The sequence below is a fragment of the Phyllopteryx taeniolatus genome, chromosome 7, assembly GCF_024500385.1.
Source record: "Phyllopteryx taeniolatus isolate TA_2022b chromosome 7, UOR_Ptae_1.2, whole genome shotgun sequence".
In the NCBI taxonomy this organism is placed as follows: domain Eukaryota; kingdom Metazoa; phylum Chordata; class Actinopteri; order Syngnathiformes; family Syngnathidae; genus Phyllopteryx; species Phyllopteryx taeniolatus.
In genome coordinates this window covers 1,330,001-1,355,000 of record NC_084508.1, presented here as the reverse complement: position 1 = coordinate 1,355,000, position 25,000 = coordinate 1,330,001, and the positions used below count along the sequence as shown (strand labels likewise).

Sequence of the window (25,000 nt, the reverse complement as noted above, 5' to 3'; positions counted from 1 at the left end):
CTGAGTTCCAGAGCACTCTGGAACAAGTTCTCTTGTGCCACCACCATGCTTCACAGTATGCGTGGTGTTAGCCATGTGATGAGCATTGCCTCTTCTTCTCCAGATATAATGCTCGCAATTGAGGTCAAAAAGTTCTATTTTGGTTTCATCAGAACAGAGAATTTTGTTTCTGCAGGTCTGAGAATCCTTAAGGTGCCATTTCGCAAACTCCAAGCAGGTTGCCATTTGCCTTTTAGTAAGAAGTGGCTTCTGTCTGGCCACTCTATCATAAAGGCCTGATTGGTGCAGTGCGTTAGCAATGGTTGACTTTCTGTATGGTTCTATCTCCGCAGGGGAACACTGGAGCCCTGCCTTAGTGACCATACGGTTCTTGTTCACCACTCTGACCAAGGCACTTCTTCCCCGGTTACTCAGCTTGGTCGGATGGCTAGATCGAGGAAGGGTCCTGGTGTTTCCAAACCTCTTCCATTTCCGAATAATCGAGACCACACTGCTTTTCGGGACCTTCAATTCTGCTGTAATTCTTTTGTATTCTTCCCCAGTTTTGTGCCTTGACACAATCCAGTCTCTGATGTCGGCAGACAATTCCTTAGAGTTTATTGCTTGGTTTCTGGTCTGATATGCACTCCCAACTATGAGACCTTATATTGACAGGTGTATGACATTCCAAATGATGTTCGATCAACTGAATTGACACTAAGGTCGCACCTACGCTGGAGCCTATCCCACGTGACTCTTAGAGTGAGGCGAGGTACACCCTGAACTGGTCGCCAGCCAATCGCAGGGCACATAAACAAACAACCATTTGCACTCACAATCCCATCTACGGACAATTTAGAATCTTCAACTAACCTACCACGCATGTTTTTAGTACGTGGGAGGAAACTCACGCAGACAAGGGGAAAACATGCAAACTCCACACAGGCGAGGCCGGATTTGAACATGAGACAGATATGCTAACAAGTCGTCAACCCTGCCCTATTTGTTATATATTGTTCACAAAAAAATACATTTGAACTTATAAGTAATGAAAAAGTGTGGCATCCCCTGCAGCAGTCGGTGGATTCAGGGATGTGGAATGTCACCTATGGCAGGGAATGAGCCTCAGCTGGAGTACGAGGTCGAGAGGTTTCGACTAGATATAGTCGGGCTCGCCTCGACACACAGTTTGGGTCTGGTATCAGCCCTCTTAAGAGGGGTTAGAGTCTTTTCCACTTTAGAGTTGTCAAAGGTGAAAGCAGGTGATGGACGTACAGTACTTACAGCCCCTTGGGTCGCTGCCTTTTTTTTTTTGGTCCTGTTCGGCTGTTTGGTCAAGCAGAATGGGGGATCTGTAGCCCTTTTATTCCGGAACAGTTTTACTGTGTCACAGCTGTGGTTTCTTAGTATTATAATGGAAGTTTATTGAGAATCAGAGTCGAACAGAACAAAGTTTCTAGAGGGGAGAGAGAAACGAAGACAAAAGACGAAGCACTAATTGTAAACGGGATGAAAAAAGTAAGTTATTACATTATCTACAACAATGAAACATTAAATATGAGTGTTGCATGGGGCTGTAGTGCTACACCCTGTAAGGGAAGGACAGGACAAGCTAGAACAGGACAAGGACAGGAGAAGAAGCATGCAGGACAAGGGTCGTGAACCCGGCTGTACAACTGAAGTGTGGTGGGATTGACTATTTAAATTATAAAAGTATATAGGACGAGAGTGTGAGCGAGGGGATACACAAGCAATTTGCATATTCATGAGTTATTTGTCGCAATAAGTCAGTGGCCCCACACCCAGTGAAAGAGTCCCAGGGGTGTGTGCCTGCGGACACATGCAAGTGAATTCACACAGTTCTACATGCACAAAGACTGACAGAAGTGTCCTGAAATTGCTGTGCCCGCACCGCAGAAACTGAAGACCTCACACAATCAATCGAGGGGCGGGATTGGGCCCAGGGGATCACCCGAGAGCACCCCGGTGAACGGGACACATCCCACACCGAGGGACGGCCCAGGGGATCACCCGAGAGCACCCCGGTGAACGGGACACATTCCACACCGAGGGACCCAGGGCGCAACTGGCCGCAGGGAAGATTGTGTGCAAGGACTATCATTACACTTTGCTGTGTAGTCTAATGTTCATTGTTTTATCCTTGGCTGCACCGCTCCAGGAATCAGTCATCATCATAATTGTTGACATTTGTACAGCTACTGTACATTGTGTATCTGCGTGCTTAGCTATTCTCAGGGTACAACGATCTTTAAAGATTGTTGTAAGCATTTGAAATGCTATTCAAGAGTTTTGTGATCATTGTGGTATTTTTATGGTGTGAACTATTAATTGGGGCAATTATCACTTTTAGAGGATCATCAATTATTTTCGGAAATTCGTATTCACGGTGAGGCTCTCTCACCAGCAAATAATGGGGGTCCACTGTTTACCCTGGACTTTATCAAACTGCCACTGTATATTGTATTGAAAATCTGATTTCTACTACTAATTAATGCGGTTGACTGGAGACCCAGCACACACCTGTGACCTATAAAATATTACTTTTAACTCACCAACAAGGTACTTATAGACATTGTTAGCTCCTGTTCCTACAACAGCAATTTTACTAAACAGGGGAAAAGAGGCTTCGTAGACTCTGCGAACGAAGCTGTCGATCTCCTTGTCACTGCCGGGTTCCTGCTGTCCAAATTGGTTGCAGGGGAACGCCAGGACATTGAAGTGATATGGCCCAAAGTCCCGTTGCAGTTTCTGAAGAGCTTTGTAGTGTTCCTCAGTGAAGCCACATTCACTGGCCACATTCACGACCAGGGACACCTGAAGGAACATCAGAATCAGATACAGATTAGAAGCACAGAACGTGCTGTGTAAATCTGTCTTGTGATTAATTGTATACCCTTTTTCATCATGTAATTAGAAGTAGGGGGATACAAGGAAGAGCCCTTTCTCCTTAGATTTCAGGGAAGATTGTACTGTGACAACCCAACAGTTATATTTTCCTCAATATGCTGTACATGAAAAGCAACAAACGACTTATTGATGCAATGATGATGCAGTATGTGCCAACGTTTTGGGCTGAAGCAGGGGGGGGGAAAGGGCCAGTAACACAGTCTGGACTCGGGCTGCAGCTTTCGCATATTTTTACAACCAAGTATTCTATCGATTATCCGAGCGAATGTCTCATTTCTCCAAATATTCGTTGTTCTCCTGGGGCCTCATGTACAACGACTTGAGTGGATTTCCGACTAAAACATGGCGTACGCTCAAATCCAGAAAACGTCGTACGCACAAAAATATCCAGATGTCTGAATCTGTGCGTACGCATGAATTCCTTCGTACATTCCAATCAACGTGGAAATGAACGCACATGCTGAACTAAAAAAGAAGTGGTCAGACATTAAGGTGGATGTGAAGCGGAGGACAGCTGCCCACCGCCAAAGCGTGGCCAAAAAAAGGCGGAAGAACCGGCACGGAGGGCCTGACAACGTTCGAGGAGAGAATCGCTGTGATCATGGGCGACGCTGCTCTTTCGGGTGCTGGGAGCACATGTGGCAAGGGTAACACCGTGTATTTTTATAACTCATCACAAACATGTTCATACAGTAACCTACACTCAGCCCTGTGAGATAACGGTTCATGCGGAAATGTTGTATATATGGTTTTTGTAATAAATCTTTTGAATTCAAATAGAAGCACATCAGCATATCAAAGAGGATATCAAAAACTTTGAGTCCTTTTTGATGACTCAATTTATTATTTTTAATACACAGAAGAGGACACGCACACTGAAAAAAAAAAACATTTTAGGAGAAGAGGGGTAAGTTGTCATTTCAACATATTTTAATCATGTGCAACCGATGTACATGTTCAAATGAAGAAAATTCAAAGGACTCTTTTTATGTGCAGTCGCAGCCACCCGCTACATGTTCGGGGGATTCGTCAATTATGCTCCAACAACCGGCTGCTGCTGCACCCGTGCAGACTGACAAAAAGAGTCGTTTGAATGTACTTAATTTGAACGTACATCGGTTGCATGTGATTAAAATGTGTTAAAATTACATAATTTACCCCTCTTCTAAAAAAAAAAAAAAAAATTATTTTAACATAACCAATGTACATGTTCAAATTCAGTACATTCAAAGGACTTTTTTTTTTTCAGTGCATGTGCTGGAGTCACAAGAAACGATTGTGAGTGCAATAGGCGGCATAAATGATCGCCTTGATCAATTAATAGGTGTCCTCACAAATATCAGTGGTTCATTAAATACACTGGTTAAATGCAGCCCTATGGGGGGCACAAGTCAGTGCAAACTGTAGGCCGGTCCCTAGCCCAGATAAATGCTGAGGGTTGCGTCAGGAAGAGCATCCGGCTTAAAACTTTGCCAAACAAATATGAGCGTTCATCCAAAGAATTCCATCCCGGATCGGTCGTGGCCCAGGTTAACAACGTCCGCCACCGGCGCCGTCAACCTGCAGGGCGCCGGTGGAAATTCAGCTACTGTGGGTCGAAGAAGAGGTTGAAAGCGGGTTCTTCGGCAGACAGAGAAGAGGAAAGCACAGAGCCTAGAACTGAATGTGGGGACTTTGAATGTTGGGACTATGACAGGAAAATCTCGGGAGTTGGTTGACATGAGAATTAGGAGAAAGGTTGATATATTGTGTGTCCAGGAGAGCAGGTGGAAAGGCAGTAAGGCTAGAAAGTTTAGGGGCAGGGTTGAAATTATTTTACCGTGGTGTAGATGGGAAGAGAAATGGAGTCGGGGTTATTTTTTAAAAAAAGAGTATCAGATTGAGTGATGAGGCTGAAACTTGAAATTGAGGGTGTTATGTGTAATGTGATTAGTAGCTATGCCCCACAGGTAGGATGTGACCTAGAGGTGAAAGAGAAATTCTGGCAGGAGGTAGACGAAGTAGTTCTGAGCATCCCAGACAGAGAGAGTCGTGATTGGTGCAGATGGTAATGGACATGTTGGTGAAGGTAATAGGGGTGATGAAGAAGTGATGGTTAAGTATGACATCCAGGAAAGGAACTTGGAGGAACAGATGGTGGTAGACTTTGCAAAAAGGATGCAAATGGCTGTAGTGAACACTTTTTTCCAGAAGAGGAAGGAACATAGGGTGACCGACAAGAGCGGAGGTAGAAGCACGCAGGTGGATTACATTTTGTGCAGACGATGTAATCTGAAGGAGGTTACCAACTGTAAGGTCGTGGTAGGGGAGAGTGTAGATAGACAGCAAAGAATATGACTCTGGTGGTGGGGAGGAAGATTAGGTAGAGAAAGGCAGAGCAGAGAACCATGTGGTGGAAGCGGAGACAGGACGAGTGTTGTGCAGCTTTTCGGGAAGCGGTAAGACAGGCTCTCGGTGGACGGGAGGAGCTTCCAGAAGACTGGACCACTGCAGCCAAGGTGATCAGAGAGGCAGGCAGGAGAGTACTTGGTGTATCTTCTGGCAGGAAAGGAGAGAAGGAGACTTGGTGTTGGAACCCCACAGTACAGGAAATCATACAAGGAAAAAGGTTAGCTCAGAAGAAGTGGGACACTGAGAGGACCGAGGAGAGGCGAAAGGAATTCATTGAGATGCGACACAGGACAAAGGTAGAGGTGGCAAAGGCCAAACAAGAGGCATATGATGGCATGTATGACAGGTTGGACACGAAAGAAGGAGAAAAGGATCTATACAGTCAGGCCAGACAGAGGGATAGAGATGGGAAGGATGTGCAGCAGGTTAGGGTGATTAAGGATAGAGATGGTAATATGATGACTGGTCCAAGTAGTGTGCTAGATAGATGGAAAGAATACTTCAAGGAGTTGTTGAATGACAAAAATGAGAGAGAAGGGAGAGTATAAGAGGCAAGTGACTGCATCAGCGATCAGCCCTGAGCCCCATCCTTTTTGCAGTGGTGATGGATAGGCTAACAGATGAGGTTACACTGGAATCCCCGTGGACCATGATGTTTGCAGATGACATTGTGTTCTGCAGTGAAAGCAGGGAGCAGGTGGAGGAACAGTTAGAAAGATGGAGGCATGCACTGGAAAGCAAAGGACTGAAGATTAGCCGAAGTAAAACGGAATATATGTGCATGAATGAGAGAGGTGGAGGGGGAACAGTGAGGCTACAGGGAGAAGAGATAGCAAGGGTGGAGGACTTTGGTTACTTTGTGTCAACCGCCAGACCAATGGTGAGTGTGGTCAGGAAGTGAAGAAACGGATCCAAGCAGGTTGGAACGGGTGGAGGAAGGTTTCAGGTGTGTTATGTGACAGAAGAGTCTCTACTAGGATGAAGGGCAAAGTTTAGAAGACAGTGGTAAGGCCAGCCATGATGTACGGATTAGAGACAGTGGCACTGAAGAGACGACAGGAAGCAGAGCTGGAGGTTGCGGAAATGAAGATGTTGAGGTTCGCTCTCGGAGTGACCAGGTTGGATAAAATTAGAAATGAGCTCATCAGCTGGTTAACAAATGAATTCTCAGTCCTTGCCTCAATTGCATTGTTGAAATCAAATGTTGCCGGGCATGAATTGTTCATCAGTGCTAATTGTTCCTGTCTCTGATGTGCAGATTTATGAGAACAGTTTCCCAGCATCACCTCGAAGTGTCGCCAGAGCACCAAAAGCTGCAGAAACGTGCGTACGGCAGCCATGCAGTTGCCGTGAGGCACCGGACATTACCGCCGTCATTTCACTCTTGATACATCGGACCTTTGCCGTGACAAAGAACGTACGCCACGTTTTTGTGCATGTGGCCCCTGGTCTCCTCAATAGTAGGCTTACACGATCAGGAGTTTTTGGTGCCGATCACTAATCACCAAGTTTAAAAAAAACGATCACCGATCCGATCACAACATGGTCAATGTGTCTATTTCAATTACTTGTTCATTTACTGTGGATACTTGTGTACTGTACTTTAAAAGTATTCTCTCGTCCAGTGATTCCCAACCAGTGTGCCATGAGCGATCTTCAGGTGTGCCATGGGAAATTATCAAATTTTGCCCGTCACATAATTTCGTGTGGCCCGCGGAAGCACGTCAATTGCGTCCTCCTCGTGTTCTTCTGCATCAAAATTGCAAATTGAGATGTAGATGACAAGCATCTTTTCGTTACCGAACTGCTTCCCAAAATAACATTGACTTCTCATATCAAACTGAAGTTATCCATCAATTTGTTGTGTGTTACGTACTAACACGATGAGGTTGACATTTATGTGGTTTCAAACCAAGCAAAGTGACTCCGAAAGCAAAGGTTGTTGTTGTCGGTGCGCCGTTTTCGAGAAAGTTGCCACGTGGCCGGTTTAGCCTCAGGGCCGCCTCAGGAACGCACACAAGCGCAGGGTCAGGAAGTCAACAAACGTTCCGTGCATGCGCAATGACACTTTTAGCGACAGCATGCCCATCTGGCAGCTGTTAAAAAAACATTTCCCCCAAAAAAAAAAAAAAACTTACCGAGCCCCTGTATTTTTCAAGTGACACTAACTTGCCTCTGCTGTTCACAACTTTGAAAGTATAAAAGTCTTTATGTTTGCTCTGTGCCAGGCTGAATAAAGCTAGAAGCACGGTGAGAGTTGCGGAAAGCATCTTTCCTGTTCAAGCGCCAGAGCGTGGACGAGTTCGGGGTCGGCGGCTTCCGAAGGACTACCCCTTAGCTAGAAACGGGTCTAGATGACAAACGTTTGAAGGGTGTCTCTACGGCGACGCTAAGGTAGGAGGGGCAAAGCGTCAGCGCATTCCATTTGTGTGGACGGATAGAAAGCCAAAAGACCAAGGATGTCGGTACCGGTTGACAGGTAAAATATATATAGATGTTTGTTTTTTTTTCTTTCAAATATAATGCATTTATAGCGGAAAAGGTAAACCTCAGGAAAATCGGTAGGCACGTCGTCGATTGGCCAACCTTCGACAAAGTGTATGGACTAAACATAGATATGAAGAGGCGATACCCGAGCGCGCTAAGACATGCCTTATGGGGCGGCCATCTTGGAAAGGTCGAGTTCCCTTCGAACGCAACGAATCAACATTGAAATGAAGTCGTCATTTGCTCAATTCTCAACCCATTTTCATGGGAATTCCCTCTTTGTCAACTCCGAAGCGTGTGTACTATCAATACGGAATATTTTTTTAATAAGTCAATTTATTTTTACCTGTGAAAGGTTATTCCCAGTTCAAAAGGGAATACAATTCATATTTGACACACATCCAGGGAACGTGAGCATACTGTGACAAAGAGAGAGATTGCGTGGTTTCCGAAGACGAACAACATGGCGGCGCCCCATGCATAGACTTGCAAAGACAAAATTTCTCTTTTCACAAGTCGTTTTCCTTTTCCTTGGCTAGCTCGTAGAGAGCTACTTGCGGTCCGCGCAGCTACGCCAACTCGTCTGTCGTGGAGGATCCGAGCCCTTGCGTCGAACTCCCGCTGAAGACGAAAAAAGCTGATTCTTCCACTTCAACTGAGGATTTACTTGATTGGACAGAAACACGGACGAGTCTCCTCCTCTCAATCGACAAAAAATTGTCAATTACACTTGACTTGTTCGCCAAGAGATCGCCGAACTTCAGAAAGAGCTTGGAATTCACACAACAACAGGTCAAGGAGCTAAGATTAGATAACACTGCGCTTCGATCAAACATGATGTCAGTGCCAGCGGAACTACAAACTCTTAAAACTGGAAATATAAAATCATGAAAGAAACCACGCTGGACATTCAATCAAGAAGCGTGCGCGACAATCACATTTTCTCGGGCATTCTAGAAAATGCTCCGGAAGACTCCGAGGTGCAGATTAAAAAGTTTATGATGTCCTCGCTCAAGATACAGCAAGTTACAGTCGACAAGATTACTTTTCACAATGTTCACCGATTGGGAGGGCCTCACCCAGGAAACCGACCACGTCCCATTATTGCAAAGTTTGAACACTTTCAGCAAAAGGTTTTTGTAAAATCCAAAGGTCGGGAGCTCAAAGGGACTTCGTTTGGAATGAACGACCAGTTCCCCAAGGAAATTAATGAGAGGCGTAGAAATTTGTACCCGTTGATGAAGGATGTCCGTGACAAAGGCAAACGAGCGTGGTTAGTTGTCAACGGCCAACTGTTTCGTGATGCCAACGTGACGCCCTGGCTCTTCTAGGTAAGTACTTCTTTTGATCTGTTGTCATTATCAAACGCATGTTCATGACAATAAAAGGTGATTCTTCTTCTTCTTCTTCGTTACCCTTCTATGTACCCTGGCCTTGCTGTACTTAAAGATAGCATCTCTATCACCCACTCTAAATAACATTTGTCAACGCAATACCAAAAAATTCCTGAAAACTGTCAAAAAAACAACAACAAAGAATGCATAGTACCAAATCTATTTAAAATTATCATACACGCACCCATTATATGTCACACTTAACTTTTGTGTCATGGAATGTCAATGGCATTCGATCGCAGTCAAAGAGAATTAAGATTATTATTATACCGCTAAACTTAAAACAGACCTCCTCCTATTACAAGAAACGCACCTGACTGCGTCAGAAGAAAAGTGCCTCATTTGCTCTAATTTCACTCAGGCTATCTCGGCCTTTTATAACTGTAGACGAAGAGGAGTCTCAATACTAGTCCATTCAAGATTACTTTTTACAATAAGTAGTACAGTAGCAGATCCAGAAGGCCGATACATAATTATACAGGCTACAATGTTTAACATGCTTTACACAATTGTCAATGTATACGCTCCTAATAAAGATGATCCAGCCTTTTTTCACATGCTCTTTTCACACTTGTTAAACATGTCAGCCAATTCTACAATTATCATGGGAGGTGATTTTAACCTTATGCTAAATCTCTTAATAGATCGCTCAAATCTCAAAAATAGCAATCAGCCAAAATGCCCCAATATACTAGAGCAGTATATGGACGACTTTGGTCTCGTTGACATATGGAAGCTGAAAAAACTGTAGCGGACATGCTCCCCGCAAACTGAGGTGACACAGTGAATCCCCACGGTGTGATAAACCGCATTCTTCCAAGCGGCCCTGCTGTGAGACTGCTCCAAGGAGACACCTCGTGGACCCTAGACTAATTAACATCTACCCTCGAAGTCTGAACTCCCAAGCATCAAAGGCCCCAGATGGTCCCACCGACAAGCCGACACCCGCTGGCGTCGAGAGGAACTGCAAAGTTGACCCGGAGGGGACTCTCATTTGATGTTTAACGAAGGATAAATGTCTGTTTTGATATTTCACCAACTCTGCAGAAATGTTCCAAATGTATGCCTTGATGTCTGTGTCAGTGTGTCAACTTTACAAGTGCTATTGTGAGATTTTGAGAATTGTTTGTCTTGATTTGACTCCAAGCAGCATGAAATGTGATTTGAACCATAAGCAGTTGATTTGCCAAAACTAAAGTATAAACAGTCACTCCGATATGCTCGACCTCTGAGTAAAGAGAGTACCAAGTTGAGGTTATGTTATATTAATATATGATTTTAAACTCATTTTATCAAATGTGTAGACAAGATTAAAGCCGATGGGTGTGGTCTTCTCTTCTTTCGCCCCTGGGGTACTTAACCCTGACTCTCGTGTTTTTTTCTCTCCTCTGACTTCTTAGCTCTTGTCTTCCTGGCATGTGCAAGGCACGCGGGCTTGGCTTCGGCCACCCCTCCTTCCTGCCTTTTCTTTGTTCGGGCACACGGACGCAGCTTCTCAGCCTATCCATGGACCACCGCGAGGCGATCAGGGCAACTGCTACTAAGGTACCAGGTACGCTTCCAGTCAAGCGTGATCGCTCTGAAATTGCCAGCGAGCCACAAAAAGGCAGGAAGAGAGAGAGTCATACTCTCCCAACAAGGCGATACGAACAACAAATTTTCTTCTTCCGCATCTTTCGTTAAATGTTTGTGCATCTTTTTCTTCTGCAACCAACCCTGTCTCTGTGCTTCTGAGACACGCCCAGGGAGAGACCACTCCCAGAGGCCAGTTCATTTACATTCGTGAGTAGACACGGCAAGGGATTGCCAGACTGTACAATATGAGTGCCTAATAATTTTGGGGAAATCACTAGCTTCAGACAAAATCTCAACTCTCTCTCTCTCTCTCTCTCTCTCTCTCCCTCCCTCCCGGAATGGACGTGTTAAACGCTCGCGTTTTCCACTTTAGTCTAACACATGATGTTCTATTTCCCTTTTCGTACGCCTATTTTCCTTCCTTTTACCATTATTAGTGTTATTTTCTTTCTTTAGTTGGTCCCCTTTGTGTGTTTCCCTTTAGAGCTCTTGGAGATTTCATTAAATATATTATAAAATTCCACTCTTGGTTGTATTTTGTGTGTTCTGAGTTTAAGTGAGCCTCTATCATCTAGAAGTCAAAATTCCATAAAGTGTAGCAACCTTCAGATTACGAGACTGATAAAGAGGTTTCTCGTCACTTTCCCTAAATTTTATACATACAAAAAGTGACGTGGTGCCACTTTACAAGATAAAATAGTTTGATTTTAACGATTAAACTTAAAATTACGCTAAACCGGAAGTACCACAGGCGTCGCTTCCGTCTTATTATTTTCTCCTAAATTTTAATTTTTTTTATTTATTATTATTTATTTATTTTATTTATTACATTTTTATTCAACCAAGATACGCTACAAAACGTACAAAAAGAGAATACACATTTTTCTCTTCAATTCACCGCTCTTTCTCAAGAATAGATTTTTTTTCTTTCAAACAATTCGGCAGCTCAAAGAATTACCCCCAAAATACATCCAATCATCATCAGAGACCATGCAACAATTTTTCTCAATCTAAAAGTTGAGTCATGTTTGGGACACCCACCAAGATGGCGCTTCAACACGTCCCCATTGAAGGATCTGGATTTTGATTCTTCCGTGAGGAAGGAATTGTCACGTACGTGGTTAGGGCGAAGGCGAGGAACGCAAGGCAAGAACATGGTGGACCCAATTGCAGGGAAGCAGGAAGGCAAGGCAGGAGTGCGGGAATCTCAAAATAATAATATTTAATCAGAATGATAAAAACAACTGGCGACTATGACATGGCAAGACATGTGACAACGACAATGAACCGACAAGAACTGAAAGAAACCAGGGAACTAAATACAAACAAAATGACGAGACAACGAGGAACACCTGGACAAGACACGAGTGGCTGGAGAGAGCTGATTGGTCGACACAAAATAGACGAGAACAGGTGGACACAACAACCTAATGAGCATACGACAAACATGGAACACAGGAAAACATGGAACAAAACTAAACACAACCCAAACCAAAACACAGACCATGACAGGAATGGGATGAGTTTTTGAAATTCAACGACTCCCCAACCATATCTCCATCTCTGCTGTGGGAAACTGGAAAAGCTATATTGAGAGGTCAAATCTTACCATCCTCTTCATATAAGAAAAAACAAGAAAACAAATTTGAAAATGGAATTGAAGAAAAAATTAAACCTCATATGTTACCTTATCAAAAAGAACAGATTTTCTACAACAGTTTAGATACACTAACTTTGAGTACAATAATAATTCAGGAAAATTCCTTGCGAACCAACTTCAGCGCAATAAAGAAAAGTCATTAATTACAGCCATTCAAGATTCAAACGGCAACTGTCCACAGTCACCACGAGAAATAAATGACATTTTTTACAATTATTATAGCAGCTTATACGGATCTTTGAACAACACCAGACCAAAAAGAAATTGAAACTTTTATTAAGGAGCTAAACGTTCCTCAATTAAATACACAAATTAAATACAGCCTTGATGTTCCTTTAACCATCCCAGAATTACATAATGCATTAACAAATATGCAATCTGGATGAGCGCCTGGCTCGGACGGAATCCCCGTTGAATTCAATAAACATACTAATACTAATACTAATACCAATACTAGCGCCTCTATTTTTCAGTCAAGGAGATCAACGATAAAGGTCAAATTAGTAGCCATATGAACACAGCTTCAATTAGTCAAAAGTTAACTGGGCTTTCCTGTTTGCAGTACTTCACAAATTTGGCTTTGGAGAGTAATTCATACATTAGATAGCAACATTATACAATTCGCCGAAAGCGACAGTCACCGCAAATAGGATTACTTCACAAAGTTTTACATTGCAAAGAGGAACCAGACAAGGATGTCCACTCTCACTAATGCTATTTGCAATATTCATGGAACCTCTTGCTGCCGCTATACGTCAGAATGCTAATATTAAAAAAATCTGCTCACTAGTGACAGAACACAAAATCAATCTGTATGCTGATGATATCCTTCTTTACTTACAGGAACCCAAGTATTCTCTTCAGGCAGTCTTCAATCTCATTAAAACTTTTTCACAAATATCAGACTATCAACTGCACAAAATCAACAATACTCCCAACAACAGCACACTCATGGACTCCTGCAGATCAAATCCTAAATTACACTATTCCTATAGGAAACATTAAGTACCGGGGTCAGTGCTGCGGGGCTGGGTGGGGAAGCCCTCTTCGTCTGTGGTTGTCCGGCCTGATGGGCCCGACCGACAGGAGCCATGCCTCTTAATCACTCACTTAGGACACACTCACACCACTCACTGTATATATTTTTCTCACTCGTCACATCTGGCCACATATAGACATCCAAGAGTTCCTGGGGGACTGGTATGGGTTCGGGAGGGAGTGGGTGTCGGGCCGAGTTTCAGCACGTCTGTTTGGCTGGGGGAGTGGCATTGGGTCCCTGCGGCCTCCACCGGGTGGCCATTTGTCAGGGTGCCCGGTGGCACCGGCAGACCGCCCTGGGTCCCTCGGTGTGGGATGTGTCCCGTCCACCGGGCTGCTCTCGGGTGGACCCCTGGGCCTGATCCCACCACTCGATTTATTGGGTGGGGTCCTCAGCCGCCGCGGTGCAGGCACAGCAATTACAGGACACTTCTGTCAGTCTTTGTGCATGCAAAACAGTGTGAATTCACCTGCATGTCTCTGCAGGCACACACCCATGGGACTTTCGCCGGGTGTGGGTCCACTCACTTATTGCGACAAATAACTCGTGAATATGCGAAATGCTTGTGTATCCCCTCACTCACACTCTCGTCCTCTAGACTTACAGTCAATTCCACCACACTTCAGTTGTACAGCCGGGTTCACGACCTTGTCCTGCATGCTTTTTCTCCTGTCCTTGTCGTGTTCTATGCTGTCCTGTCCTTCCCTCACAGGGTGTAGCACTACAGCCCCATCCAACACTCATATCTAAGGTTTCATTGTTGTAGATATGTAATTATTTACTTTTCTCATCCTGTTTACAATTAGTGCTTTGTCTTTTGTCTTAGTTTCTCTCTCCCCTGTAGAAACTTTGTTCTGTTTGACTGATCGATTCTGATTCTCAATAAACATCAATTATAATACTAAGAAACCACAGCGGAAGCTTAAAAACTCCACTGTAAAACTGTTCCGGCATAAAAGGGATACAGATCCTCCATTCTGCTTGACCTAACAGCCGAACAGGACAAAAAAAATACAAAATCATAAAAATAATAATTAATATCTGTGGACGTGAACAGACATTTTGGGCGTCACGGGGTCAGTGAGAAAAATGTCTTATGTTGTAATTTATTCCCGATTAAATAATAGGACATCTCTGACTTACCTAATTATTTCAGTACCCTTACACTCACATAATTGTTGAATTGTTGCAGATTTCTACAAAATAATATGGCCACACAAAGCAGCTGTGACACCATGTGTTTTATAAGCTACTAGTTTCTAGTGAACATTTAGAATAACTGACTGCACCAGGCGGCATGGTGGTCGACTGGTTAGAGCGTCAGCCTCACAGTTCTGAGGACCGGGTTTCAATCCCCGGCCCCGCCTGTGTGGAGTTTGCATGTTCTCCCCGTGCCTGCGTGTGTTTTCTCCGGCCACTCCGGTTTCCTCCCACATCCCAAAAACATGCATGGTAGGTTGATTGACAACTCTAAATTGCCCGTAGGTGTGAATGTGAGTGCGAATGGTTGTTTGTTTGCAACCGGTTCAGGGTGTACACCGCCTCCTGCCCGATGATAGCTGGGATAGATCTCCAGCACGCCCGCGACCCTAGTGAGGAGAAGCGGCTCAGAAAATTAATGGATGGATCATCAATGGCTGTGTTGATAATGTGTTATTAGGTCTTCAAACATAGATAACACTGCACTAATACTTCTTTTTTTCCTCTCGGCTTGACCCGTTAGGGGTCGCCACAGCGTGTCATCCTTTTCCATGTAAGCCTATCTCCTGCATCCTCCTCTCTAACACCAACTGGCCTCATGTATTCCCTCACGACATCCATCAACCTTCTCTTTGGTCTTCATCTAGCTCTCTTGCCTGGCAGCTCCATTCTCATCATCCTTCTACCAATATACTCACTAGTTCTCCTCTGGATGTGTCCAAACCATCGAAGTCTGCTCTCTCTAACTTTGTCTCCAAAACATCGAACCTTGGCTGTCCCTCTAATGAGCTCATTTCTAATTTTATCCAACCTGGTCACTCCGAGAGCGAACCTCAACATCTTCATTTCCGCCACCTCCAGCTCTGCTTCCTGTTGTCTCTTCAGTGCCACTATCTCTAATCCGTACATCATGGCTGGGCTCACCACTGTTTTATAAACTTTGCTCTTCATCCAAGCAGAGACTCTTGTGTCACATAACACACCTGACACCTTCCTCCACCCGTTCCAACCTGCTTGGACCTGTTTCTTCACTTCCTTACCACACTCAACATTGCTCAGGACTGTTGACCGAAGTATTTAAAGTCCTCCACCCTTGCTATCACTTCTCCCTGTAGCCTCACTCTTCCCCCTCCACCTCTCTCATTCATATACAGATATTGTGTTTTGCTTTGGCTAATCTTCATTCCTCTCCTTTCTATTGCATGCCTCTGGTCAAAACTCCACAGGCACCTCTCCTAGATGCTTCCATACCTCCACAGGAATGCCATCAGGACCAACTGCCTTTCCATTTTTCATCCTCTTTAATGCCTTTCTAACTCCCCCATTACTAATAATTGCCACTTCCTGGTCCACCACACTTGCCTCTTCTACTCTCCCTTCTCTCTTATTTTTCTCAGCTATCAACTCCTCGAAGTATTCTTTCCATCCAGCTAGCACACTGCTGGCACCAGTCAACATTTCCATCTCTATCCTTAATCACCCTAACCTGCTGCACATCCTTCCCATCTCTATCCCTCTGTCAGGCCAACCTGTATAGATCATTTTCTCCTTCTTTAGTATCCAACCTGACATACATGTCATCATATGCCTCTTGTTTGGCTTTTGCCAGCTCTACCTTTGCGCTATGTCACATCTCAATGTATTCCTTTCGCCTCTCCTCGGTCCTCTCAGTGTCCCACTTCTTCTTAGCTAACCTTTTTCCTTCCACATGGTTCTCTGCTCTGCCTTTGTCTTCCAAATCTTCCTCCCCACCACCAGAGTCATCTTACACACCACCATCCTATGCTGTGTAGCCACACTCTCCCCTACCACTACCTTACAGTCGGTAACCTCCTTCATATTACATCATCTGCACAAGATGTTATCCACCTGCGTGCTTCTACCTCCGCTCTTGTAGGTCACCCTATGTTCCTGCCTCTTCTGGAAAAAAGTGTTCACTACAGCCATTTGCATCCTTTTTGCAAAGTCTACCACCATCTGTCCCTCCAAATTCCTTTCCTGGATGCCGTACTTACCCATCACTTCTTCATCACCACTATTACCTTCACCAACATGTCCATTACAATCTGCACCAATTACGACTCTCTCTCTGTCTGGGATGCTCAGAACTACTTCGTCTAGCTTCTTCCAGAATTTCTATTTCACCTCGAGGTCACATCCTTCCTGTGGGGCATAGCCACTAATCACATTACACATAACACCCTCAATTTCAAGTTTCAGCCTCATCACTCAATCTGATACTCTTTTCACCTCCAAGACATTCTTAGCCAACTCTCTTCCTTTAAAATAACCCCTACTCCATTTCCCTTCCAGCTACACCATGGTAAAATAATTTAAACCCTGCCCCTAAACTTCTAGCCTTACTGCCTTTCCACCTGGTCTCCTGGACACACAATATATCAACCTCTCTCCTAATCATCATGTCAACCAACTCTCGAGATTTTCCTGTCATAGTCCCAACATTCAAAGTCCCCACATTCAGTTCTAGGCTCTGTGCTTTCCTCTTGTCTTTCTGCCAAAGAACCCGCTTTCCACCTCTTCTTCTTCTTTGACTTTTGACCCACAGTAGCTGAATTTCCACCGGCGCCCTGCAGGTTAACGGTGCCGGGGACGTTGTTAACCCGGGCGACAACCCATCCGGTATAGAATTCTTTAGATGGACGCTCATATTTGTTTGGCAAAGTTTTAAGCCGGATGCCCTTCCTGACACAACCCTCTGCATTTATCCGGGCTTGGGACCGGCCTACAGTTTGCACTGGCTTGTTCCCCCCATAGGCTGCATTATAGATAACACTGCACTCATTACTCTTAAAAGAAAAGGAAGGGACATTTTTCTCTGTTCAGAAAAAGATACTTTCATAAACAGGATATAGCGAGGTCAAAGCTTCAAAAAATAAAAATAAAAATAATAAAATTCACAAAAAGGAACTGTGTGTGAAACATCTACCCACTCACAAATTAGATGGAATGTTCCTTTGAAGAGAAAACCAAAACAGTCCAAAAATATATCAATTCAAGGAGAGCACTTGGTTACATTCAAAGTTTCAAAAGATAGTAAATAAAAACAGTACAAAGTGTGAAAATCCAAAGTACAATAAAAATAAAAATAAAATTAAATTCAAATGAAAAAAGGAATATTCCATTGATCAGGTCGAACATTTCTCAAACCTTGTAAGTTGAGTTGAGAATAGGTATGGGTTCAAGAGAGGTCAGGGGGGCTTCGTCCCTATGGTCATTGCTGAACTCCTCTATTTTAGTCTAGCCCATTCTCTAAAGGAGTCCAGATTGTCCCTTTTTAGCTACCTCTCATCCTGCGTCTTGCACCTAGATAGATATGAGACTATGAGACTATACTCGTGTGGGCGGCGACCGCGCTGACGTCACTGCGGTTATCCCGCACGCAGTTTGCCTTTATACTCGAGTGCAGCCCATGCGCGCAGTTTTGAAAATGTACAGCAGTTCTCCTCCAAGGCGGAAGTGTCGCTATGGCTGGTATTGGCTCGGACGCCACAGGGTGGTGTTTCCTCTGCATATTTGGGCCATTTTCGGTAGCCGTTTTTACTTTCCTTTCCGTAACAAGGAACAAAGCAACAACAATGGCGACCGTGGAACAGTGTCTGCTCGAACAAATGGACCTAGATGACCAGATGATTCATTTAATTATGCTATGCTTCTGTTTAATTATACGCGGCCCAATGTGTCGGTCACGTGATGCAATGCGGACGCTGTCGGCGGCGCGGGAGTATAAAGAGGCCTTAAACTGCTGACCTCAGCAGCTAATCGATAGGAAAGCAAAAGCTTGCCAAGGTCTTGCGTCACCCTAAACTTGCTGTTAGACCTATGAGAACATTTTGGAGTCATCTGAGAATGACTCACCCCCATCTGTATAAGTTTATTATTAGTTGTGTGCCCTTTTTTGCCTAGAGACAAATCACATGTTGATAAATTTCCCCGAATGAGTTGAAACTTCTCCAAAATGACCCCTTCTTCCTGTATACTTCTAGCCAGTATCTTCCCTTATCATTGAATGCTAAACTCACTTCGTCTCAAGACATTCCTCAGAAGCATCTAAACATCTTTACTTTCTGTTTGGTTTTTTTCAAGGGATTGTTCATACCTGATCAATTGTGAAACAGTACATGTATTCACAAATCATTCTTTAACACATCGTCAAACATCATTAAAATTACATATTTCATGAAGTATCGAACATTCCATTGTAACTCCGACTTTTACAATGAACAGTCCTCAACACCTAATCACCTATCTCAAATATCACAGGGTGGGCACAATGATTGTGGGTTTCTAACACTTATATATAAGTAATAAATATAAGTAATAAGGTGTTACAGGTTATATAATTGTGCATAAATTATAAATTCTTGGACCCCTCCTGTTCAGCTTGTATATGCTACCCTACTTTAATTTTGACTATCATAGCTATCCAGATGACACACAGTGATATCTTGCAGTGTCTCCAGATGATTACAGTTCGATTGAGGTGTTGTGTCACTGTTTAAAACAGATAAATATCTGGATGAGGCAATATTTTCTTCAATTAAACCAAGACAAAACTGAGATAATTGTTTTTGGCAATAAAGAAAAGAGGATTGCTGTTAGGAAATACCTGGAGTCACTCTCTTGAAAAACCAAAGCCCAAGTTTGAAACCTTGGTGTTCTGATAGATTCCGACCTGACTTTCAACAGTCATATCAAATCCATTACTAAAACTGCCTCATACCATCTGAAGAACATATCCAGAGTGAAGGCTTGCATGTGTCAAGCAGACCAGGAGAAGCTCATCCATGCTTTTATCTCAAGTAGACTCGACTATTGCAATGGTCTTCTGACTGGACTTCCTAAAAAGAGCATTAAAGAGCTGCAGCTCGGGTTCTGACCAGAACAAATAGGTCAGAGTATATTACTCCAATTCTAAACTCTTTACACTGGCTTCCAGTCAGTTTTAGAATAGATTTGAAAGTTCTGCTACTGGTCTATAAATCACTAAACGATTTAGGTCCTGAATACATGAATGAAATGCTAATGGAATAGAAACCCAGTAGGGCTCTGAGATTGACAGACTGAGGTCAAATAGTGGAGCACAGAGTCCAAAGCAAACACTGTGAAGCAGCATTTAGCTATTATGCCGCACACAAATGGAATAAGTTGACAACAGAAGTGATGTCAGCCCCAAGTGTGCATGTTTTTAAGTCGAGGTTAAAAACTCTTCTTTTTTTGCATGCTTTTTAGAGCATTTCCACTTTTAAAGGATATTTCTTGCACTGTCTGCTGTTTTAATTGTACATTTTTAATATAAATAAATAAAAACAAAAATAAATAAATATGTTTTAATAGACGATGGATATACTTTATATCGATATATACATCCATCCATCCATTTTCTCAGCCGCTTCTCCTCACTAGGGTCGCGGGCGTGCTGGAGCCTATCCCAGCTGTCATCGGGCAGGAGGCGGGGTACACCCTGAACTGGTTGCCAGCCAATCGCAGGGCACATAGGAACAAACAACCATTCGCACTCACAGTCATGCCTACGGGCAATTTAGAGTCTCCAATTCATGCATGTTTTTGGGATGTGGGAGGAAACCGGAGTACCCGGAGAAAACCCACGCAGGCACGGGGAGAACATGCAAACTCCACACAGGCGGGGCCGGGGATTGAACCCGGGTCCTCAGAACTGTGAGGCTGACGCTCTAACCAGTCGGCCACCGTGCCGCCTCGATATATACATATATTCCATTTCATTTCATCCCTCATACACAGACTAAATATCAACAGGTGATTCTTGATGGACAATTATGAGGCGAATCCGTTCTTCTTAGAAGCTACTTAAAGCTGATGGCGGAAGCCTACGCGGACGGATGGACAATGTAATAATACATTGTAACACATAGCCAGATTACAATACAAAGCAAAAAAAAAAGAAAGAAAATAAGAGAGCACATTGTCTCCCAGTTTACAATGGAGTACAATCATTCATCGCTCTTTAGTTTGACGTAACTGGATTTGAAGTTCCAGTATTGCAGTTTCCATTGTTTGCATTACGTTATTTCCAATGAGCTCAGAATGACTTAATCAAAACTATCTTCAAAATTGAGCCAACTTCAAAACAAATACATGGAGCCACCTCGAGAACCTTTGCTGAAAAATGAAAGATTGCAACGGTCGTGAAGTGGTTCGAACACAGTAGCTGACTTTGGTGCATGAATGGGATAGTTGGCTGGATGCCTGAGGTACCCTTCTGCATTGTAGAAGAGTCTGGGGGTTGATCCCCCAGGCCCCCACAGAGAGGTTTTTGGATTTGAACATAAATTAAGGAATCTGGAAGACTCTGAAGAGCACAATAAGGCAAAATACACAATTTTCCTCAAGCAGAAAAACATTTATTTACACCGCTCAAGTACATATTGATGTACAAATTTAAGCTTAAAATAAAATTTGCCTCATTTCTTTGCTTATTTTGTTCTGGCCTCCAACTTGAGCCAGGCCCATCTCCACCTGCACCTGATGCCTGCTTCAAGATGTGCCACATGAATACCATCCTCCTCTTTAAGCGCTCTCATTCTGGAAAAGAGTTGACTCAAATCATTCACTTTAACAACTTCAAAGGCTAATCCCAAATTCATCCTCCAGTAAAATATTAAGTACAATATTCTTCTGTTTTAATTGTCCATTACATAATTCTAACATCGCTCTGTCGCTTAATACATTTAACATAAACATGTGCAAACTGGGCTACCATGGACCAATGGTTAAGATGATCACCTACCACTGTGGGGGACGTAGGTTCAAGAACCCGACTGGACCGTCCGCCAACATTCGCCGGACTCACGGCTGCGGTGCCCTTGAGCAAGACACTGATACCCCGAAGTACTCCCCGGGCGCTTCAGCTGCCCCCTGGTCCAGTGTGTTGCATTAACAAGTGCGTGTGTTCACTGTGATGGGTAAAAGGCATAGAACAAATTTCACGTTCATGACAATAAAGGTGATTCTTCTAATTAGGTAATTGTCAGTGCGTTTCCTAATAAATACAAGATGTACAAGTGGATTCGCTTTTGTCGCTGATGTTACATGTGCTTGGCGGTTCCGCCGGGACCACAACCAGGGCCTCAGTGTAAAAATACAAAAGACCAGTGCCACAAATACGACACTGGTTGATTTGATGAGCAAAAATGTTGCTTAAAGGTAAGAGTAGCAAGAGAGGATGTCCGCTCCCGAGGTGGGTAGAGTAGCCAAACATTGTTCTCAAGTAAGAGGACTGTTACTTGACAACAATGTGACTCAAGTCAAAGTAAAAAGTAGTCCTCCAAAAATTTACTTGAGTAAGAGTAAAAAAGTACACAGTTGCCAGACAACTACTACAAGACATGAAAGCTGTTGTTTCTGTTCGTCTAAATGTAAACAGGACGAGTAGCGTGCCGTTGCCTTCAAGGTAACGACAACCTTCCCAACATGGTGGCTACGTCGGCATGGCCGTGAGTCAGGCTGGTTTATCTAGTGTTAATACCTATACCCCGGAAGGCCAATAGAAGACGTGTGGGGGTCATGTGACTTTCTTGTGTCGTTTGATTGGTGAGCTAGACTTAAACGTCACTTGCACGTAGATTTGATTGGAGCAAACGGCGCCCAATACGGAAGACTTCGTCTCACGCGCAAAATAGTTGATAAATAAGCAATCATTGACAAATAAAAGTAGCAAGCAACATTTATAGAATTGTAACGGAGTAAAAGTACCGTGACTCCTTAACAGCAGAAGGGTTTTCTCTGACCTCGTCCACTCCTGTCACTTATCCAAAGCAGGTCCCGAGCGCACAGGCGGAACTTCAGGCCGATGCGCTCGCATATTATTCCGCCGCGGAGTAATATTCAGAAATTACCTCTGTGTGTGGAATGGATCTAGCTGCCAGTGTCATGAAGGGAACAGAGGATAGGACCCAAAAATCCACAACGATTTATGGGCTGAAGTATGTGCCAGCAAGAACTGAATTGGAATCATTTAAATTGGAATTGGAATTGGAATTTCATTCACAAAACTGAATTGAAAAAAAACATAATTTGAATTTGCATTGTTTAATTTGAAACATTGCATTTCGAAACAGAATCTTGAATGGTATGATTTGAAATTGAGTCTTATGAGTTTGAAAGTGAATGAATGCAATTCCTCAAGTGGAGAAATTTCCAATTCAAAATTCAGTTCCTGTTGGCACATATTTCAGCCCATACTATTTTGAGTTCAAAATGGCGACTGATTTGCATGTACGTGTGCTATACCAATTGCTATTCTATCTGTATCGCACACGGTCACCTCCTCGATGTTTTCCAGTTGTTTTCTAGACTTGAAATGGGCATTAGAAATAGCTTTTAATTTGTTTTTGTTTTTTTCATTTTAAGACACAAACATAATGAGCAGTGCTTTTATAGCGCAAAAACTCATCTTGGATGTCGAAGCAAAACCAGCAAACTTTGAAACCCTTCCCTTGGAGTAAGCGCAAGAGGTGTAAAACTCCGAGATTTGGATGGCCCCAATTCAAATCCAACACATTTTTATTCACCGAGTTCAAGAATGTCAAATGATAAGTAAGTAAAACTGCATGAATTAATTATTAGATTTTTTATTTTATTTTTAATTTTTTTTTAGAAACTAAATGTGTCGCATCAAAGAAGGACTTAAATCTTTTTATTTATTTTTTTTTGGGGGGGGAGTGGGGGAGTGCACAGAACTTAATTTTATTGCCATAGTGACATGAGATTTGATTCCATACACAGGCAATCGACTACCGTACTATTTATTGTACGACGCAGACCACGCCCTCGAGGATGTGCGTCACTGCGACTCCCGCAATGCACCGCGGTGTGATGTACGAACATGGCGTCGAATGCGGTTTTGACCAGGCCCCGGGCTCCGCTTCGCACGTCCAATAGAACCACGGAGGCATCTTAAATCAATTTTACAACTCGAGAGTAAGTGAACATTTTCATTGTGACACCGAAGCCAGCGCTCGTGCCTTTGAAGACTCGCTGTCTGCCACCGCCATGTTGTTAGTGTTGTTCCCCGTTAGCTTGTTCAGTGAGCCACAAGCTTTTTGTTTGTTTTTAGCGTACGAAGACAATTTATCCCGTGGAAAGTCACCTGAAACAATTCCTTAAAACAACACTCACTTTTTTTTTTTTTTTTTTTTCTGGCCTCGAATGTTTGTCTTCCCCGACGAAGTTAGTAATGGTAGTGTGACGATATTCGCTCGTGGTTGTGTTTTGGAAAGTTAGGCTAACTAACCCTTAACCGCCACAGGAGCCAGCTACATTTTTCAGTGCTGAACCTTTGAAGGTGACTTCCACTGACCGACCCTATTGTGTTTTTTTGAGATCTCCAGTGACGAATAGAAACGGAATTGTCGCCGGTCTTGTATTTATTGATAAGCTTCATAGAGTTGGGAAGTGTTGACACGTTTATTTGCGGTCACCTTAGTGGAATTGGAATTCTTCCAGAAAATGTACACAAAAGCAACAGGTGCTTTCCACACCTTGTACCCAAGGGGAAACTGAACAACCATAAAGGCTATCCTTGTTAAATATTGCTAAATGCAGGACTGTGTTATATTCAGGCCGATGAAACTATTAGATCGCAATTTCCACTAATGGAGCTTTTTGTATTAGAGTGCATGGGATTGGGAGATGTTGGTTACCTTACGATTCCCCCTCCCCCACTTTTACCGAGACTTTTAAGTGGTCTACCTTCCGGGCGGTCCTCTCCATGGTTTCAACCCAATGAAAATGTCAAACAGTATCACTTTAGGGATGGTTGAATCTGTAAGTCCTGTAAAGTCAAACAAGCTGTCCCATCCTAAAGTATCCAAATCTTTGCACAGTTTGACGAAGGAAACTGCAGAGAGAGAGAGAGAGAGAGCGCACTGACGCTTCCAAGTGCACCAAAGAAAAACCCAGTGGACCAAAAGGATGATGTTAATTTCGGGGCCGCAGGTAAAGCTTCATCGGATGGAGGTAAAAGACGCTCATCAAGGTTAAATAGACTGACTGGAAGAACAAGTTCTGGGGAAAAAGGTAAATAAATCGTTCTTGGCCTAAATCCACAGTTGGCCACTACCTCATTATTCAAGGCAAATCTTTTTCTACAGACAACAACTCATTTGCAAATAGAGAGACCAACTCTCCTATTGTGCCAACTAGTACACATGAGAAAGTCTCCTTAGATCAGAAGAATAGTTTCATTGTCGCTGCAGGAAATGAAAAGCGTCATGGTGGGTTTTCGAGACTATTTTTCAACTTTTACCTCTTTCTCACTAAAAGTAGTCGTGCTAATACATTTGCGTT

At 43.4% G+C, this 25,000-nt stretch overlaps 2 protein-coding genes and 1 long non-coding RNA gene across 5 annotated transcripts in view; 2 read left to right on the top strand and 1 right to left on the bottom strand.

The window, feature by feature from the left end:
• gpx7 (glutathione peroxidase 7) overlaps positions 1 to 7,717 on the bottom strand; it is a 14,102-nt gene extending 6,385 nt beyond the window's left edge. The window contains exons 1-2 of the mRNA XM_061778209.1: positions 7,437 to 7,717; positions 2,553 to 2,814 (exon numbers count right to left, since the gene is read on the bottom strand). Of these exons, the coding sequence (XP_061634193.1) occupies positions 2,553 to 2,814; positions 7,437 to 7,568 (394 nt within the window). The 5' untranslated portion in view covers positions 7,569 to 7,717. The remainder of the gene's footprint in view (positions 1 to 2,552; positions 2,815 to 7,436) is intronic.
• On the top strand, positions 7,636 to 11,277 carry LOC133480341 (uncharacterized). 2 transcript variants are annotated; one of them, XR_009789241.1, is made up of 3 exons: positions 7,636 to 7,777; positions 8,325 to 9,116; positions 9,235 to 11,277. It is a non-coding gene; the product is annotated as an uncharacterized LOC133480341 (long non-coding RNA). The 2 variants fall into 2 exon arrangements; XR_009789240.1 differs by lacking the exon at positions 7,636 to 7,777 and having other exon boundaries at positions 7,783 to 9,116.
• Positions 11,278 to 23,473: 12,196 nt separating this feature from the next.
• The window catches only part of tut4 (terminal uridylyl transferase 4), a 128,765-nt gene continuing 127,238 nt past the window's right edge, over positions 23,474 to 25,000 (top strand). For both annotated transcript variants that reach the window (XM_061780354.1, XM_061780353.1), the window contains exons 1-3: positions 23,474 to 23,632; positions 24,538 to 24,730; positions 24,805 to 24,927. The gene's annotated coding sequence lies outside the window, so the exon portion shown is untranslated. The remainder of the gene's footprint in view (positions 23,633 to 24,537; positions 24,731 to 24,804; positions 24,928 to 25,000) is intronic.